This window comes from Camellia sinensis, chromosome 11, assembly GCF_055761805.1.
Source record: "Camellia sinensis isolate YWXY chromosome 11, ASM5576180v1, whole genome shotgun sequence".
NCBI lineage: Eukaryota > Viridiplantae > Streptophyta > Magnoliopsida > Ericales > Theaceae > Camellia > Camellia sinensis.
The window spans coordinates 171964750-171984736 of record NC_138971.1 but is presented as its reverse complement, the minus strand read 5'-3'; the positions used below and the strand labels follow the sequence as shown (position 1 = coordinate 171984736).

General features: G+C 37.0%; 3 protein-coding genes across 7 annotated transcripts in view; 2 read left to right on the top strand and 1 right to left on the bottom strand.

The window, feature by feature from the left end:
• The window catches only part of LOC114320826 (putative mannitol dehydrogenase), a 63729-nt gene extending 56443 nt beyond the window's left edge, over positions 1-7286 (top strand). For all 5 annotated transcript variants that reach the window (XM_082896150.1, XM_082896149.1, XM_082896148.1 and 2 more), the window contains 3 exons: positions 5768-6281; positions 6500-6653; positions 6905-7286. In XM_082896150.1, the coding sequence (XP_082752276.1) occupies positions 5850-6281; positions 6500-6653; positions 6905-7107 (789 nt within the window). In that variant the 5' untranslated portion in view covers positions 5768-5849 and the 3' untranslated portion in view covers positions 7108-7286. The remainder of the gene's footprint in view (positions 1-5767; positions 6282-6499; positions 6654-6904) is intronic.
• Positions 7287-8219: 933 nt separating this feature from the next.
• On the top strand, positions 8220-12773 carry TOPP7 (Calcineurin-like metallo-phosphoesterase superfamily protein). The gene is made up of 4 exons (XM_028267891.2): positions 8220-8749; positions 10229-10788; positions 11867-12076; positions 12358-12773. Exons 1-4 carry the CDS (start codon positions 8572-8574, stop codon positions 12370-12372), a joined length of 963 nt encoding a protein of 320 aa, XP_028123692.2. The 5' UTR covers positions 8220-8571; the 3' UTR covers positions 12373-12773.
• A 1580-nt stretch (positions 12774-14353) lies between these two features.
• Positions 14354-19699, bottom strand: LOC114320827 (protein SGT1 homolog B). The gene is made up of 10 exons (XM_028267890.2): positions 19279-19699; positions 18469-18538; positions 17872-17996; positions 17453-17624; positions 16756-16852; positions 16539-16604; positions 15991-16132; positions 15731-15816; positions 15485-15589; positions 14354-14696 (listed from the first exon to the last, which is right to left on the bottom strand). The coding sequence occupies exons 1-10, from the start codon at positions 19436-19438 to the stop codon at positions 14589-14591; spliced, it is 1131 nt and encodes a 376-aa protein (XP_028123691.2). The 5' UTR covers positions 19439-19699; the 3' UTR covers positions 14354-14588.
• Positions 19700-19987: the final 288 nt, after the last annotated feature.

Below are 19987 nucleotides of genomic sequence, written 5' to 3'. Positions count from 1 at the left end.
TGTCCAACTGCTACTAGGTCTTCCAAGTGTTGCTTCAGTGCTGATCAATGTAATCCCAGAGGTGTCCAGTTGCTACTAGGTCTTCCAAGTATTGCTTCAGTGCTCTACAATTCTGAGTCATGTGCCCCCTGTCTTGGTGATAGGTGCATCTAAGCTTCTGATTATGCCGAGCGGAATCTCTCAACATTTTCGGCGGCCAAATAAAGAAGGGGTCCCTCTTGATCTTTTCTAGGATACGATAGATGGGTTCCTTGAATACAGTCATGACTGTTTTATGAGACTTGGACTTATCTACCTCATTCACTGTGAGTCCCTGGTGTTCTCCTCGGTCTACTTTCTTCTTGTGCTGAGCTGTTTGTTCCACAGATGCTTCCTTGATGGGGATTTGGTCATCTTCGAGGCGAACGTACTGCTCAATCCTGGCACGTAAATCTTTCAGTGCTGTAGGCGGGCGCTTGGTAAGTGACTGTCTCAATTTACTTTCCGAGCGCAGTCCATATTTGAAGGACATAACAGCCATCTGCTCACTGCAAACGTTTTCCTCTAAGTCATTGTATTCTTCCCAATACCTCCTAGCATAACTGCGCAGCGTTTTCTCCTGTTCCTTTCGGAGACCGAACAGTGTATCCGACTCTTTCGGGATCTTAGTGTTGGAGACAAACCTGGCTAAGAACTCTTCGGAGAGCTGCTTCCAGTTATAAATTGATCCAGCTGGGAGTCGATCGAACCATCGAAGTCCAGTTTCCCCCAAGCTGGATGGAAAGACTTTGCACATCAGTGCCTCATCTCGGCTCCATAGAGACATCATCTGTCTATAATGACTAATATACGTCAATGGGTCTAACTTCCCATCATACGACGTATACTTTGGCGCGGTGAATTTCTTTGGGGATCTCATGGCCTCAATTTCCGGGGAGAATGAGGAGGAGACAAGCCTATCCAACACTCGGTGCTCTCTCTGGTGGATGGTATGGTCTAAATGATCTCGGCGTTGTTCGTTCTACTTGTTGCCCATTAGCCAAGTAAGAAGGTCTTAAGGAGGGTACTCAGTCTATTGGCTAACTGTTTTCTACCTCTTAGAGCATCTCCAATGCACTAGGCATATAATACTTATTAGTTAAAATGCCTAGTGTGATTCACTTTTTTCAATTCCAATGCACTAGGCATATGATTAGGCATTTTGGCTCAACTCATATTCACTAGCTACATGTAGCTAGCCTTCAACGCTAGGCAAAATGTATTCAATCATTAGGATCATTTCCCTCCATCTTTATTGTTGACGTGGCATTCTATAAAATTAATAGTATTTGGATAAATAGCTAAAATAAAGAGCATGGTTGGAGTAAAAACATAAAACAGTTGATAGGCAAAATAAAATATATACTTTATAGTAATATTTGGATAGGTAAAATGGCTACTACCGTTGGAGATGCTCTTAGCCCTTCTCCGGCGTGACCCACGAGTGTGGCTGCTCGCCGCTTCACTCTGTACCGGGATTGGTTGGCTTTGTTGCCCAGACTCATTTCTGGGAAACTTCTTCACTGGTGGTTCTCTGGATAAGCTCCTCCGTCGTAAGCGAGAGGGCTCTGCTTCAGTTCTCTTCTCCGTTGGATCGCCTAGCACCCTTTTAAGTTGCACTTTTAGCTCTTGTATCTTCATCCCCATAGAATCTATGATACGATCTCTGTAATCTTTTTCCAGTAGAAAGTGATGAGAAGAACTTCCAGCGAAGGGCAATCGATGCTCAACAGATTCAGGAGTCCGGTTATTGTTTCCAATTTGTTCTTCTAAGACTGTCGGAAGTGCCAAGCCTTTGTCCTTTGTCTTCTCTGTCTGTGGAGTATGTGCCGAAGGTGGGATGTCCTCAATCCCCATCGCCGGAACTGAGTGCAGAGCTCAGAGACAAAGTGATCCACGCTCACCGCACCAATTGTGCGTACCGGATACCGCACTAGATGAAAGTGGATCAGGGCTCCACACTCGGTTGGACTATCCAGGGAATGAGGTCCCTGCAGCAAGAAGCACCGTAAAAGCTACCAGGCCGGGGTTAGCCGGATAACCCCTCCGGTGTGGGAATCAGTGATCGGGGAAGAAGTGTAGAGAGTTGAGTTTGTAAGTAAGTAGGGTTCAGCTTGAATCGGTTACCTTCAATATGAAGTTTATGTAATATATATAGAGTTCCTTGCTTGTTTCCCAAGATGATTTCATGGAGCTTTGGTACTGCCCAATTTCCTTTTAGCATGGCCCTCGGTGGGGGACCATCTGGCAGTTGTCAAAAGGTGCTTATACTCATTGTGGTCATGCTGATAACAAACCACATTCTTTTTGTTTAACTGTTTCTGTGATTCTAGGTATAGGGGACCAGCTAGGAATGGCAACGGGGCGGGGCAGGGCGGGGCCGGGGACTACCCCCCCGTCCCCGATCCCCGAAAGTAATACTCCCCCCGTCCCCGTCCCCGATCCCCGACGGGGACCCCTATCCCGGCCCCATCCCCGCCCCCGATCGGGGATCGGGGATCGGGGATCCCCGACCCCGGATAATCCCCGGTTTTTTTTTTTTTATATATGTGAAAATCTATAAACATCAATTAACATTCTCAATCACCCTTCACTATTGGATGTATAAATTTTGAAATTTATTAACCCTAATAGTTTCATTTTTTTAATTAATTAGAACTGTAGCAACATCCATAAATCTGTAGCAACATCCATCAGTTGGAATATCATTTTTTTAATTAATAAGATCAATAAACATCCATTTAAAAAACATCTTCTATAGCAACATCCATAAATGAAGCTATCATCAATAAATCTGTAGCAACATCCATAAATCTGTAGCAACACCAATAAATCTGTAGCAACATCCATAAATCTGTAGCAACATCCATTTAAATCAATAAATATCAATAAACATCTTGTAGCAAAACATCAATAAACATTAATTCAGCAGCCCATACATACACAACCCACACACAAAGCATCCTATAGCAACAAAATAACACAACCAAAACATGTGTCCAGCATCACAGAAGAAAATTCAACAAGTAGCAAAGAGAATAATTAATCCCAAGCACAACCCGCAAGGGATAAGTTACCCAAAAATTGAAATTAAAAATAAAAATAAAAATATCCCCAAAATAGGAAGAAAGCACACAACATTAAAACTAACCATTAGAAGCCTATATTACATCATGTAGAAGCTTGTATTACAACAAATAGACCTGCTGTTTGAGGTCTCAAAAAGAACAAGGGAAGAAATTACCACACTGTAATATATAATATCAATTTGAAATAATGAAACTTGGATGAAAACTAACCATTGAAGACACTAATCCAACTAAGTAAAAGAAATTGCAATCATGGAAGCATAGAATTAACAACTAATCTCTCATGAAGATAATAAAACACTACAATATAAATTAAAGAGGCAAAGAAACCAGATTAAGAAATTAAGAAAAATAAATGAATGTTCTATGCCCTTGAAAGAGAAATACATAATTTGTGATCTACAAAACTAGAGCACTTGATATTCAATAAGCCTTTCTTGTTTCCTACCAATAAACATTTTGTGACCTACAAAAGTAGAGCACTTGGTACTCAATAATCGTTCCTTGTTTTCTAAGAAGTGTTGTGATGCATAAAAACATCAAAGTTTATTTAGTAATATTGGCTGTAAGAGGGCCTTTTTTTTTAAATTTTTTTTTATGTAGTTTAAAAAAAAAAACACAATCTTTTCTCTTATTTTCTTCTCTCTCTTAACTTGACAAATTATTTCTTTTCTTTTCTATTCTAGCTTGCCAAACATAGTGTAAAACTAGCTTTACTTTACTGAAACATAGCCAATTTGTAGAAACTTTCCCATTCTTCACCAAATAATTTACATTTCTGGAGACTAAGATTTGAACCTATTTTAAATTTTTCTTAAACTCTACAATCAATTAGTGCTATTTCATGGATAAGTGAAATTGAATTAAATCTGGTTTCATGAACATGTGCAGGAGAATAAAACAAGGCTAGTAGTACAAGTCATGAACAATTCTAATTGACCAAATAATTTGATAATCAGAATAAGGGTTCATCTTTTCCATGAAAGCAAACCTGTACACAACCTCTGTGAAGAGCACCACCTCCAAGATACTTGTTAGCAAAATCCACTTCAAGAGCTTCACAAGATTGATCTTCTATCAAGCCAAACCTGTAAACCTACAACAACAACAAAAATAAGCTCCATAAATGTAAATCTACAGATTAGCTAACCAATCTTTGTTCCATATCATGATCAAGATCAAAATTCAAAGCATCCAGAAGATTAGAGAGACTCCTAATCCAACTGATTATCAATATAAAATAGATTGAAATCTGGGAAACCAGATCTATATTGTAAAAAATATAAAATAGATTCAAAGACAAAAAAAAAAAAAAAACAGATTCAAAGACTCCTAATCCGGTTGAAAAAGGTTTAATATAAAATAGATTCAAAAAAAAAAAAGATCTATATATATCCAGGGACAGATCTATAAAATAGATTAAAAAAAATACAGATCTATAAAATAGATTAAAAAAAAACACAAATCCAGCTGAGAGAGAGAGAGAGAGAGATACCTAAACAGAGATGGGAGGCGCGGTGGTGACGGAGGGAGGATCGTCGGTGACGGAGGGAGGATCGCCGGTGACGGAGGGAGGATCGCCGGTGACGGAGGGAGGCGCGGCGGTGACGGAAGGAAGAGAGAGGAACAGACCAGTGGCGAGAGAGAAAGAGAGAGGAGCGGCGTGAGTGTGGGAGGCTTAAGTGTGTGTGTCTGTGAAAGTGAAACCCTAACAAAGACAAGCTTATGCCTATATATATATCCAGGGACAAAAGGGTCATTTTACATCGGGGACCATGCGGGGCGGGGCCGGGGTCAGGGGCCGGGGCGGGTCCGGTTCTGAAACACATATCCCCGTCCCCGGCCCGGATATCATCGGGGATGGATTTTTGAATACCGTCCCCGGCCCGTAGGGGATATTTTTCGGTGAATAACCGCTGAATTCGGGGTCGGGGGGTCAGGTCACCGTCGGGCCGGTTTCAGATTGCCATCCCTAGGACCAGCTGAGGTGGCAACTTGCACATGCATATACTCATAACTTCCACGTTTCTTCGAGAGGTTCCCTTAGCTCGGCACCGTAATACCCCGGCTCGGCCCTTTGCGAGGCTTCTGTTGGGATGGACTGGCTCATTCAGATATTTGTGTACGCATTCGGCCTACTTTGGTTCTGATGATGGGTTCAACCTATCAGTTCGGCCCATAGAATGGGTCCTTCAGCTTGACCCTAGCCCAGTATCACAGCTGGACTGGCCTTTCCACTGCGAGTTGGGCCCCAAGTGCTTGAGGACTTGGGTGGACTATTAGTAACGGAGCTGGACTTAGTTGGGTTGCCCACATGCTCATCTGACCTATTTGGATTTGGGCTTGGGGGATTGGACCGGCCCAAGGCTTGGGTCCGACCCATTTCTTATTTAGCCCCTTCATAGATATAAATTTTGGTATATAATTTATTTATTTTTATATCAAACAAGTTTTTCCCAATTGACTCCCATAGCATCAATAGCGATGGGATCCAACAGGTCTCATGCGAGTTCTTCAATTATGCACACTGTTGAGTTCCAGTGATGAAACTCTAATCAATTAATTAATGAAATCCTATATATGAATGGACATGACAATGCTTACTCTGTACTCCTTAGTTAATACAATTTGATATGTGTCTATTGAATTGATAAATGCAGACATGAGACTGTGGGTGTAGTAACTGAGGTGGGTAGAAAAGTACAAAAATTTAAAGTTGGGGACAAAGTTGGGGTGGGGTGTATGGTTGAATCATGTCATTTCTGCGACGGTTGTGCCAAAGATCTTGAAAACTATTGTCCCAAAGTATTACTCACATACAATTCCACATACTATGATGGAACCCCAACCTATGGAGGTTACTCTGATATCATGGTGGTTGATGAGCACTTTGTGATTCGCATCCCCGACAACCTTCCTCTTGATGCCTGTGCTCCTCTTCTTTATGCTGGAATCACAACTTATAGCCCTCTACGATACTTTGGACTCGACAAGCCTGGTATGCAGGTGGGTGTGGTTGGTCTTGGTGGTCTTGGCCATGCAGCTGTGAAATTTGTCAAGGCCTTAGGTGTTAAAGTAACAGTGATTAGTACCTCCCGTGGCAAGAAGAAGGAAGCTGTTGAACGACTTGGTGCAGATTCATTTTTGGTTAGCCATGACCCAGATCAGATGCAGGTAACCGCCCTTTTTTTTTTTTTTTCCCAAGTCATGGAACACTTTCCAAAAATGGAGAAATTTTTTTTGGGGTACATTTTACCCTCTACCCCACTCTAGCAGGAGTCTCGTATATTGGGTAGCTCATAAGATTTTTTCAAGTTAAGAATATTGTTATGATTACAAATTCTCGGGTATTCTTGATTAGATACTTATTTTCTTGTTGATTATGTAAATAGGTTGCTATGGGTACAATGGACGGTATCATAGATACTGTTTCTGCATCTCACCCTGTCCTACCATTGATTGGTCTGTTGAAATCTCATGGAAAGCTCATCTTGGTTGGTGCACCAGAGAAGCCACTTGAGCTTCCAGTCTTTCCCTTGCTCATGGGTAAGCATTTAACATAAACTAATTTGTTTTTAGGAATGTAAATAGATTCATGATTCACTTTTACATACAAAAAATTCAACATTCACATGCACCCATGTGAGCATTCAATATAGATTGAATTCTGTGTACCTGACTTTTCTTGGGCATAAACATATCGGTAAAGTTGGTGTTTGTTGCTTAATGAATTAATTTTGAAAATGCCATGCCCACATTTCTATGTCTTTAATTCTTATTGGCTCTTCGAATGACAGGAAGAAAGATAGTGGCTGGAAATGGCATTGGAGGCATAAAAGACACGCAAGAGATGATAGATTTTGCAACAAAACACAACATAACGTCAGACATTGAAGTGATACCAGTGAATTATGTGAATACTGCAATGGAGCGCCTTGTAAAAGCTGATGTTCGATATCGATTTGTGATTGATATAGGGAATACATTGAAAGCTGCTTAATCTTCTTGCCTTGTGGTTCTTGAATCTTTCTTTTCCTTTTAAAGTATGTCTCTGGTTGTTGGATAAGAATATTTATGGGTTTTACAGTCTTGTAGTTTTGAACTTAATTTATCTTGTGTTATCCTTGTTGGTATCTTATATCTCAATTTGAATAAATGAAATTAATATATTAATGCCTATTTCATGTTTGTAATTTTCAGGATTTTTTTGTTTTTTTTTTCAAAAAATATCGTTACATTAGTTTATAGAACTAAAGATAATTTTTTTGCATTTGAATTTTGGTAACCCACCTACCTTCTCTAATGGTATGCTAAAAGACTTGTTATTGCCAAAGCTCAATTTTATGTTCTTCAATGACTAACTGAACTTGACAATCCTAGAATTTTTTTTAAGTGACATTGTTAAAGTAACTTACATCAAAGACAGCTTAAAATTTCATTGGATTATGAAACTAAATATGATGAGTGTGTGATGAATTATTGAGGTTCGTATATGGGAGTAACTCAAAAAATTATTACGTGTTCTTAAAGCGTCACGTATTTATGTTCTTCCACTAATCATTATACATTATATCTTTTTATATTTTTCAATTACTCAACACAAAATCGTTTCTATTTTTTTCATCAATCACAATACCCTAGAACAATTCCTATAGTGATTGTTATTATATATATATATATATATAATTTAAGACACAAATTTACATTTAATTTTTTTTGATAGTATGTAACAAAGTGCATAATGTATATTACTCATGATAATTATTTTATTATGAGCTAAATTAATTTTAATTTTTTAATATTTTTTGCCATTATGCAAGATGATTATTTGTTTATTTTGACATATAGAAAATGAAAGAATTTTTAAAAAAAATTTCTGATATTAAAATTTTATAAGATAAAAAATATATAATATTCATGAAACTCATAATAAAATTTTTAATAAAACTTTTGGATGTTTACCAAACAGGCCCTTAGCACACGCTTTCCTTCTGTTGTGAAGGGCCATCGATTACACGAGACATGTTAAGCGAGTTGACCCAAGTGAATCACGTGCAAGTCACACGTGCTCCACAAACCATATCAGATAGGGTTACCTCTCTCTCGTTCCTTCAGGTTCCCCACCACCACTCATATATAAAAGGAGTACTCTTTAGATATAGAGAGAGAGAGAGAGAGAGAGACAGAGAAGAGAGCAACTTCTAGAGAGAGAGACGGTGCGAGCAATGGCGGCCACACACCCCAAAAGCACCCCTATTGACCTAACTCCATGACCTAACAATCCACACAGACCAAGAAAAGTCTACAACTTTATTACTCAATCGTAAACACTTCCACGATCTCTCTCAAACCACCATTCAACCCATACATTTTCTTTTTCTTTTTCTTTTTTCTTTTTGCACTAGAGAGAGAAACTAGGGTTTAGATAATTTGTGTATTCGATTGATAATTTGAATCGGCGGCGATGGATGAGGCGTTGATCGACGACATCATTCGGAGGCTTCTTGATGCGAAGAACGGCCGTGTGCCGAAGCAGGTGCAGATTACGGAGGCGGAGATTCGGCAGCTTTGTGTCGCTTCCAAGGAAATCTTTCTCAGGCAGCCTAATCTTCTTGAACTCGAAGCTCCTATCAAAATTTGCGGTAACACTCTATGGTTTTCAATTGATTCATCTGTTTGTCCTTAATAAATTTTTTTTTTAATTTTTTTTGGAATTGATTGAAATTACTAATTGGCTGTTTATGTGCTAAATTTGAATATATAGGCTGAAATTTGAAAATGAATTATGGGTAGTTATGAGTTGATCAGGTTAGATTAGTATTGTTTTGATTATACCATTATTTATTTTTTTATTTTATATAACAGAAACTAGTGTTCTTGGTAGATACAAAATATTTTGAGTTCATGTGCAATTTCAGCTGCTACGTTTTATTTCTTCTTTAATTGGACTTCTCATCATGCACTTGTATGTTTGAACAGGACTGCATTAATAAAATCAGTACATCTGATAAATATATAAGATGGTGTATCCTACATGAAACTGCATCCTGTTTCCAGTAGGTTGTTCCCTGAAATGATTAACAACTTCATGGCTTTTTTGTGATACTTCAAGCAGATTCATAATGGTATCTGTTGTGTTTTTATTTTAATATAGTTAAATCTAGGCAAATATTTTTGTGATCTTTTTCAGTCACACTTGCTTCCACAACAGTTTGACAGCTAATTGATATAAAATCAGTGCTATCCCAGCAGTGGGGTTCAATTGTTAATGCAAGCTAGCTTTACCACGCCCGAATATAGGGGTTTTGAATGGTTTTCTTTAGCTTTAGTAAAGGTTGCTCATTATAAGTAAATTAATATTTATTACAATGAGGCGATCTGGCACCTCAATGTTTACCTGTGCAAATTGAATACTACTTATTTCAAAAGCTATCCATAATAAATTATTAGTTTTATTTTATCTACTGATTGAATTCTCTTAGGTATTTTTTGTTTGTGCAAGTTTACTTGACAGGTTGTTTTATTCCATTTTTATGAGTTCTACCTTGAACTTGGATGAGCAAAATCAGGATGTGTTAGAGTTTGAACTCTTTTGGGAGGTGCAAGGCTGAGATAGATTTTGATCATGCCTGAAAGTGTGGCCTGTTGATCTTTGAGCTTGAAACTTGAGTTTTGTCTGGCTTCTTTAGGCTTTTGAATGAATTAAGTGACAAAAGTAGCTCGACAAGTTAGCAGCTGTTGTTGCTACTTGAGCCTGAACTGCTTGTGTGATTAATGAATGAACTGTTCTGTTTCGTTATTATCTTTTGATATTCTGGTTATTTCAGAAATTGATATTGTATTGGAGTATGGATTGGAATTTTGATTTCCTTTTCATTTCAATGAATAATATAATGAATAGTTTGTAGTCTATGGCCTATGGTCTCTTCATGTGTATTATCACCACCTTTGGGCGAAGGAACATAAAATTTTGTTTTGGGGGCTCATTAAATGATGTGCATTTATGGTATACACAACATTCTCCTGTTTCTGTTCGGTGTTACATATGTTCTTTGAAGTGTACTTCTATTTTGTTGATTTGATAAGATAGTGACGTGATGTCATTTCTATTACTTGTGCAGGGGATGTTCATGGTCAGTTTTCTGATCTTCTGCGGCTGTTTGAGTATGGGGGCTATCCACCTGAGGCAAATTATTTATTTTTGGGGGACTATGTTGATCGTGGTAAGCAGAGCATAGAAACAATATGCCTTCTCCTTGCGTACAAGATCAAATACAAGGAGAACTTTTTCCTTCTCAGGGGCAACCATGAATGTGCTTCCATTAACCGTATATATGGGTTTTATGATGAGTGCAAGAGGAGGTTTAACGTCCGTGTTTGGAAGACATTTACTGATTGCTTTAACTGCCTGCCAGTTGCTGCTTTAATTGATGAGAAGATCCTCTGCATGCATGGAGGATTGTCCCCCGACTTAAGAAACTTGGATCAAATTAGGAATATAGCTCGCCCTGTTGATGTGCCAGATCAGGGCCTGATCTGTGACCTACTGTGGGCTGACCCTGATAAAGATATTGAAGGATGGGGAGAGAATGACAGGGGTGTGTCATATACCTTTGGGGCTGATAAGGTTTCCGAGTTCCTTCAGAAGCATGATCTGGATCTCGTCTGCCGAGCTCACCAGGTAAACATATCTGGAGCCACCTATTAATCAAATTCGTTAGTCATGCATGCGTGTGTACTTTATAATTTTTGGTCTTTGCATGCACACGCTGTTAGAAACTTAGATCACTAAGAATCTGCAATGCGATGTGGACTTAGGGCCATTTGCAAGAAAAACCTTTCCCTTAGGGAAATATCTAATGATGAGATTTGGGCACTAGTGAAAATATAATATAAAAAAAAAAAAAAACTCCCAAAGTAGTACACATTAATGTGTGTTTGGGAGGAGAAAGATTGAATGAATACCTAACCTTTGGCATAATGCACAAAATGGTGGTCCAAGACTTTGAACCCATAACCTTAAGGTTATTAGGCCAGATCTTAACCATTGAACCATTGGGCACTAGTGAAAATATGTGACATTTTATTTTGCTTTTATATTATTATAATTTTTCTTTTAAGGGGGCAAGGGGATGAAAGGAATTTTGGGAGCTTTGGGGTGGAAAGAGAAAAACACACACACATCTGCACCTGTTGTTAAAGCCAGACTTGCTTCAGTTGCTCGTCTCACCAAATGCAAGGGGGAAAAATTAACAATTAACACTGTTTATCCCCCCTGTATACATTACTGCTGTGTTGCTGTACCCAAAAAAATATAGGGAAAAAGGGGGGAAATTTGCTGAAAAAGTTGCAGTTTCTTGTAACCCCCCTCCTCTTTTGGTGGGTGCTAAGTGAAACTGTTTGCTTAGGTGATTTTTATTGTGCAATAGTGAATGTTCAGCAATATTGCATTGAGAAATATTATTTATTTCCTGTGTGTCTTCCATTGGGAGTGAGTTGTTGTGACAGCCCCAATATATAGATTTACCTTTTTGGTGGAGCAAAAATGAAAAAAAGGGAAAAGAAGGATGATATCTTGCTATTTTATGCCTTAGTTCTGTATAGATGATGTGAGGACTGCAATGTAGCATCATTTGTTTATGTTTTGGGAGGATGGCTGATCTGTAACTTCGTGGTGTGGTGGTCTTTTTTTTGTGTATAATTTTTTATTTCGTTAAATTAATTTATCTCTGGCTTTGACCTTTGCTACTATTAATCAGGTTGTGGAAGATGGGTACGAATTTTTTGCTAAACGACAGCTTGTGACCATATTCTCAGCACCCAATTACTGTGGTGAGTTTGATAATGCTGGTGCAATGATGAGTGTGGATGATACGCTAACATGTTCCTTTCAGATTCTTAAACCCTCGGATAAGAAAGGGAAAACAGGATTTGGCAACATGTTGAGACCAGGAACGCCACCGCATAAGGTATATCACATTCATGTCTGGGTAAATCTTTTTGCTTAATTTCAGGCAGTGACTCATCTTTCTGATTGAGTCTATTTTCTATATATTAGGCATATCCTTGATTGTGATTGATGCATGAACTATGATTGGTTTTTGTCGTGTTGCTTACTCACGACAGGAGCAAATCGTGCTTCACACATTCAACATGGAGAAATATGATGACAGGAGCATTTTTTCCCATTACAAATATAAAATTGTGGATTTTCTTACATGTACACGTGTGTTTGATGGTTCATTTTCAGGGCGGGAAGGGTTGAATAATCTGCACCAGCACTTGCCATATGATCAAAAGAGCACAGCAAACAGGACCAACCCCATTTGATGCCTCTTGTCCGGCTGCAGTCTACTGAATCATTTTGTGCGGTGTTTGTGGCACTGCGCAGGGTTTTTCCTTAATCGTAAAGTTGATGGGTTAAGTGTGTGCCATCTTTTCAGACTGATGGTTTGCATGGAAAACTGGGCCATTTTGGGAAAAGCTCAGGCACCTGCTAAATGTACAATTCAGGTTTCTTAAATTGTGCAAAATGGAATTTGACTTTGTTAGGTTGAACTGTTATTCTCGACACAATCTTGTGTTATTGTGATATTTTTCATTTTCTGTTACTTGCCAAATGGGTAACACCTTTTTAATGCAACTGATTATGTTGGTTTGCTACTATTTTGGAATTATTATGCTGCGTTTCTTATTTTGAATTGTGGTTTTGAAGCATTTTGTTTGTGGTTGGATGTGTCTTTTGAAAGTTTTATGACCAGTGATGATTGTTTTTACATGATTTTGAGGAGGGAACAGATTAGTAAAAACTGCTGAAAGCCTGCATGAGCTTTAAGTCGAATCGATACTCGTGCCTGTGGCACCAATCAGCTTTACCTTATCTCATTTTTGCTTGGCAAAAACTTTAGTTGCAAATTTCTAGTAGCAAGTCATGTCAGCTGAACTTTATAATAATTGAAGAAGGCATGCCTAAAAAAAAGGCACTGGCTCCCTGGTACTGGAGGGTGTTGTTGGGTGAGGGCTTATTATGGTCTCATTTCGATAATTTCATCTGTTTAATGTGTAAATTTTGTTGAGTATTATATATTTGTAAAAAATTATATTTATTGGATATCGATTATTACGTGATTAAATTAATTTTGTATTTAAAAAAAAAAATTGATTGTGACCTTTTTTGGGGACATTTACAAATTCTTTTGGATTTCAATCATTGATGATGTGAGTCTCATATATACATGAGTGTGTCTTATACATACATCAATAGTTAAGATTCAAAGGTGGTTGTGAGTCTTTAAAAAAAAAAAGATTCCAAGTATTTTTTTGAAAAAAAATGAACAGTAAAAAAATAAAAGGTTAACGAAAAATTGATTCGATAGAATAGCTATTAATATTCGATCAACGTAATTTTTTATAGACATATAATACACTCAATGAATTTTACACATTAAACAATTTAAATTATCAAAACGAGATCCAATGCCACCCTCCAGTGCAGACCAGACTGAGAGGAAACCAGCCCCTAAAAAAAAAAAATAAATAAATAAGTAAATAAAAGGTGATGATGCATCCTTTTGGCTAGGGTACTCAAAAAGCAGAGAGATTACGAGACAGAACCAACAACTTACTATCGTTTTATAATACATACTTTTTATAACATAAAATATATATATGACACTTGTAAAAGATTATTTTCAAATATAACAGGAAACAATTTATTTTTTTTTATATAAAAAATTTATATTTTATCTCTTGTATCATTTTAATTTATAGTACTTCAATCAACTTGTTTTTTATCATTAATTTTAAATTTTATATTAATTTAATTCAATTAATAATGCCGATTTTTGTAAGTAATTACTGAGTTTTGTTGAACAAATTTACCTATAAAAACACAGCACATGTCAAGCACATGTCCACATTTTTCATCAAAAATACTAATAATTGTAATTAATAAGACTAATTTTTTAAAAAATCATAAATTCAAAATCAAAATTAATTAAAATTAGAAAGCTCAAAATGACACAAGAAGAAACAAATGACACAGGAATAATCAAAGTACACTAGTACAATTTGCCCTTATTTTTTCCTTTTATGTAGTTTTTATCAAACACAATTAAAGAGGAATCTCTCCTATTTATGCAAATAAAAAAAAAAAAGCACAATTTTTTTTTTCTTTTTCCTTTCCTAACTTATGTAAGCACTTCTTTTCTTCAGTTTCATTAAGTTTCCAAACAAAGCGTTGAAGGTATTTGGAAAATCCATAGTAAACCATATATTCTCAGTTAAAAGAAAAATTTATAAATAATCCAAAAAGCTAGGCCAAATATATTGTCATGCACCTATCAAAACAAAACTCCGGTTCCTTCCCAACTCCTATAACGAGAAAAGATTTTCACAACACAACAGCAAGTACTTTAAAGTGTCTATGGAGAAACAGAAATAGATATGCTTCAAACTGTAAAATTCCACAAGAGCAAGACATCAATATTCCCACTTCTTTAACTCCATACCATCAGGAGGGCTACCCTCCACCTTCTTAGAGCCCACTTCTTTCCAATTTGTTGACAGCACAGTCCCATTAGACTCCACCTGCAATGCCAAAAGACCAATTTTAAGCCAACTACAATTATTTGAGAAGAGACTTGGAAAGAAAAAATGAAAAGTTGTGTGAAACTAAGTGAAATGTAACTATATTTTATTCATATTTCACCTACCTTTTCTTTTTTTCTTTTCAAACCCCTTCCCAAATCTCCCAACCAAACATGGTGTTAGTGAATTAATGCAAGGGCGTATTACGAAAAGAAATGTTGTGCTTTAATTAGTGAAAGATTAAAAGATGTAATTTCATAACTACTAATGAATGATAAAATATGTGCTAATAGAAAAACTTCCACATTCTTCCTGTAATTTATAAGTCAACCACCCACATTTTGTGGATAAGTCCCTCATGAGAAGTGGGTTAATTAGAGCATAAGTAGTAATGACTAGATTATGAAGGAAAAGAATCAGGAGATGGGTTAATGGGAGAAAAAGTAAAAATAACTAATTAGAAGGAAAAGAACCCCAAAAAAAAATAGATTTAGGCCTTGTTTGGCATGATCTAAAAAAGCCAAAAAGTTAAAAAGTCACTATCGTATTTAAGCCACATCATCTTATATTAGTCACATTACCTTTTAACACATCATTTCAAACCCAACCCATACCCAACCCATATTTCATAAATAGTCAAAAAGTACACTTATTTAGATCATCCCAAACCACCCCTTAATATACCACACCACCCCTTAATATACCACACCACCCTTCTAGTTGATACACACTCAACCTGCAAGACATAATAAACTAGACAAATGGATAGCGGGGGATGAAGATCTCACAAAAGATTTCAGCATGGCTCTTCGCATGTCCTCGTCTGCATTTTTATATATGTCCCCGAACAATTTATTCAAAGCCGCATCACCATCTAGCTTCTCTTCTTTTTCCTGAAACTCAAATTAGCATGCAATCAATGCCTTGCATAGGAAGTGGTTTGAAGGAAACAAAATTGCAGACAAAATTGAAAATGAATGAAATAAAAGAAGTATTCTCCAATATAAAATAAAGGATGGTGAAGATCTGCAAACCTCCTCCTTTACTTGGGCCTCCAACTTATCCCAATCTGTGGTCCTTGGTTTTGAAGATGGGTAACTTGGCCTTTGCAATCCTGGACCTACAAATTCATGAACAAAAGAACTACTGTACCAGAAAGAAATATTGGACAACTTGTTTATTTCACTGGGCTATAACAAAGACCGTATATACAGTACAGATGTTCCTGTGGCTATCGAAGCAAATTTGACCAACCTAACATACATACAAGTATCATACAAGTTTGAAGACCTACCTGATGATACATTTATGCGTTGTGGTACTACTGCAACTTCCTTGCTATATTCAAGAGATGTCCAGTTAATTGCTTCTGCTTTCACAAGACAGATTTCAATTTTGGTCGATAATACCTCAAACCGGCATTTGTCAGGTACTATCTGTTTTCCATGCAGCCCAACACAATCAGAGTTAAGCAACGATATCAATTTTGTATGGACACTGAAAACCTTACATTGGTAATAGGACTTGGCAGTTCAGTTAACAGAAGTGCGGTAAAAATATTCAGAATGACAACTAGCTTGTAGCTTCAAAAACAGGCTAGCTAGGATAATGAAACGATAAACGTAACAATGACAGATTGCGTAGCTTTAAACCAATTTTCCCCTCCTCATGGGATCTAAATATAGAGATATACCATCGTAGCTATTATGGGGATGACTTTGAAGGAAGCTAGGCTAAAAGAGAAGGTTAACTCTCCAGGGACAACATAGTGCGATAGGTGTTAGAAGGGTAGCAGAACTTGACAACAAAGAGTTGAACATGTAAAAAAGTAAAATTCAATACCTTTCCAAATAGTCTTGGCTGAAAATGATACTTATTTTCACCAGGGACATCAATAGCAACACTTAGCTGCACAAAAAAGTTAAATAGAATTGATTAGCCTACCAACTTGTCATTAGAAGATAATGAAGTCTTAGGCAGCTGAAAATTCAAGAATAATGATTGGAAGAAGTATTTAACAAGACATAAGAAAAGAAATTGTCTAGTAGATCTGACATACTATCTGTTCTCCGAAGTTGATAGAAGCATTTTTTGCTCGTACACCCTTTGCAAATATTGTCACCACCACTTCTTCAGGCTTCTGATAGTATGAATGCCTGTTTAACTAATCATTGTCAAAAAAACTGTATGGAGCTGGGACAGTATCTCCAGAGGCAGAATACTGCATCCAGGATTAAAAAACAATCTAACAAACTGATATCGGTTACAATAAATTAACATCAATCAAGGAAAATAAATGATGGCATTGGTGCTGACAGCAACAGAAGCAAAGAGAGTGCTGCCATCACAATGGCAGCAAGCATTAGCAGCGGTCTAATGATAAAGGCAGCAATTGAAACAACAGATTAAAAATAAAAATAAAAATAAAATACACAAAAAATAAATAATAAAAAAAAAAGAACTACACTTCTAATGCATATCAGAAAAATAATTTAGTAAAAAAAAAAAAAACTGACCAATAAAAACCATTAATATCCATTACACAAGTCTACTTCCCCCTACCTCCCCCCATCCTCCAAAAAAACAAAAAAAAACAACAAAAGGGGAAAAAAGATCTGCAATGCACTTTTGTAGTGCAGAAAAAAAGAGAGGTTATGCCCATAAGTTAAACAGAAAATAAGAAGGAACTAAAAACTATATATTAAAGGCTTGTTCTGTTATTCAACATAGAAGTAACATGGCATGTTAAGCATTACCTATACTTTGGTTTGACTGATTCAAACTCTTTCACCTCACGTGCACTGTGTCCTTGCTCAGCTTCCTCCAGATCTCCAACCGTTTTATCTGATGATTGAGACCCCACAGAAGCATGTGCAGCAACTGGGGGCACATTCCGTGTCAAGGATGTAGTCACATCACGGGTTTCCTCTGAAACAGCAAATAAAATCCATTAGATCAGTATTACATGGTAAGATTCTAAACTTACAAGAAAACTCTCCCGAACAAGTGTGCTCTAGGTGAGGGATGCTTCACAATCTGACATCTGACCTAGAATAATAATATATAGCTTACTGCAAATTAATTTTTCATTTTGTATGTGTTTGTGATTGTATGGGATAAGTATACAGCAGATGATCAAAGCTAGTTCCAAATGTAGGTATGGGCATGTACATACCTGCAATACGGTCATCACACTCTGTAATCAATTTGGTGAATCTTGAATCATTTTGTGCTAAAGAAGCACCCTTTTCCAGAGCTGCCTTGGCAGTATGATATTCTTCAAGCTTAAAGCATGCAGTGCTGGAGAAAAGGGTAAGTTACAAAATTAATTATTGAAAGGATTGTTTTGAAGAGGGATGTTTGATATCATGCAGTTGCGTGATAGTTAGAATAATATTAATCCACTTCAAGAAAAATCTGAGGGGTATAATATGCAACTACTTAAATGGAATCAATTCATATCACAACATAAATGGTCTAGATAAAGTAGATTAAAAAATTGAGGGGGGGGGGGGGGGGGGGGGGGGGGGGGAGCAGCTTCACAATGGGTACAAAAAGTGAGTTAGATGTGTAGACAACTCAGAAAAGGATATGTAGACAACTACACCAGTTTGCAAAGAATCTTAGCCATTTTGCACAGGAAGCAAAGCCAAGGATAGATATAGACAACTAATACAAGAACTAATTCTGATGGAAGTGATGAGTTATATGTGTGTTCGAGCTTGATCTCATGCATAAAAAATTTAAGGAAAAGGGAGTATAGTTTACTCACCCTTTGCGAAAGTATGCCTTGGCCATTAAAGGATCCAACTCAATTGCTTTATTCGCATCAGCAACAGCTTCTGCTCATCGGATGCACATAAATTGCAAGTTAATTTCAGAACTCGAAATGAAGATCGTAGCAAAAAAATAAACATAGGCACATTTCTAGTTAATACACCTCCGCACGGATGTTCTTATGGAAAGAACAATATCTTCAAAACAACAAAATAAAAGGATGAAGAATTAACAGAAATCCACCCACAAACAAGTGTTGTCAAAATCGTATGACACATCATTACATGTTGTATAAAAAAAGATACGGATCAAGGACTCGTAAAGCTGGTAGCTTGAATCTAATTTGATTGAATTTATATACACCTTACTGAACAATTTGGTCATTGATTATATGATTTATTAGCTTATTTTTGCAATATATATATTATTTATATGAAAATACTTATTTTTTAATCCATATTTATAAATGTAAATGTATCTAGCGTTTCATATCACAAACTCGGAGTAACAAGTATGAACCAAGCAGATATAGTATAATTAACATAAAATCCACAAACAAGCTGTCATAAACTATCAAGTATTTCATATCACAAGCTCCAAGTAACAAGTATGAACCATATATAATACAATATACATGCAAGTAAATTACAATATAGAGATAAACACAATTAACCGAATTGCAAATTCCAATTTAACAATAATACATTCAAATTAAACCACAAACAGAGACGAAGATCAAATCTCGCAATTCATCACATACATATATGAAGAGAGAGAGAGAGAGAAAGAAGGGGATTTGTAGTACCGGTGAAGTTGTTAAGCTTCATATTGGCCTGAGCGCGGTCAGCGAAGAGATCAGCGCTCTTAGGGTCGAGATTAATCGCCTGCGTGTAGAGATCGACGGCCAAGTCAAAATCGTCGTCAACGAATGCTTCTTTAGCTTTTTCTGCGAGATCAGTCGCCATTACAGCACAGAAAGCTTCTCTGGAGAAACCACGAAACAACTGTGAATTCAGGAAACCAACAGACTCGGAAGTTGAAGAGAAATTATAGATACATATATATATACACACAGGGCTGTGTATGTGTAGAGGTAGAGAGAGAGAGAGAGAGAGAGAGATGCGTTTCGGATTCTAGAGACTTCTGTTGAACCCGTATAGAATGTATAGAGAAAGAACCCTGTTGCTTTTTAGGATTGGTTCACTGGGAATTTCATGGATTTCTTATTTTTTTTTTTTTTTTTTTTTTTTTTTTTTTTTTAAATTGGAATTATCATTGTGCAGGGAGTAAATATTCAGACAAGCCCGCACTCTTTTCTTTCAAGTCCCTTTCTGTCTGATCGATCTGCGAGCACAACGGTGGTGAGCTACCCGGCGATGTGTGGCCGGAAAACCCCTCCGACGATCAAGTTAGACACACACACAGGGATAGAGAGAGAGAGGACTGAGTTGTGTTTAGTGTTTTTCTCACCAAAATGTCATCTGTCTAGTATGGGGGGCGCAGACTCGCTTATA

Coding starts and splice junctions, on each gene's coding strand:
- TOPP7 (XM_028267891.2), top strand. CDS start 8,572: ATGGATGAGGCGTTGATCGACGACATCATTCGGAGGCTTCTTGATGCG. Junction 8,750..10,228: donor AGCTCCTATCAAAATTTGCG/GTAACACTCTAT, acceptor TTACTTGTGCAG/GGGATGTTCATGGTCAGTTT. Junction 10,789..11,866: donor TCGTCTGCCGAGCTCACCAG/GTAAACATATCT, acceptor ACTATTAATCAG/GTTGTGGAAGATGGGTACGA.
- LOC114320827 (XM_028267890.2), bottom strand. CDS start 19,438: ATGGCGACTGATCTCGCAGAAAAAGCTAAAGAAGCATTCGTTGACGAC. Junction 15,590..15,730: donor AGGCCCAAGTAAAGGAGGAG/GTTTGCAGATCT, acceptor TTTGAGTTTCAG/GAAAAAGAAGAGAAGCTAGA. Junction 14,697..15,484: donor GAGCCATGCTGAAATCTTTT/GTGAGATCTTCA, acceptor TTGGCATTGCAG/GTGGAGTCTAATGGGACTGT.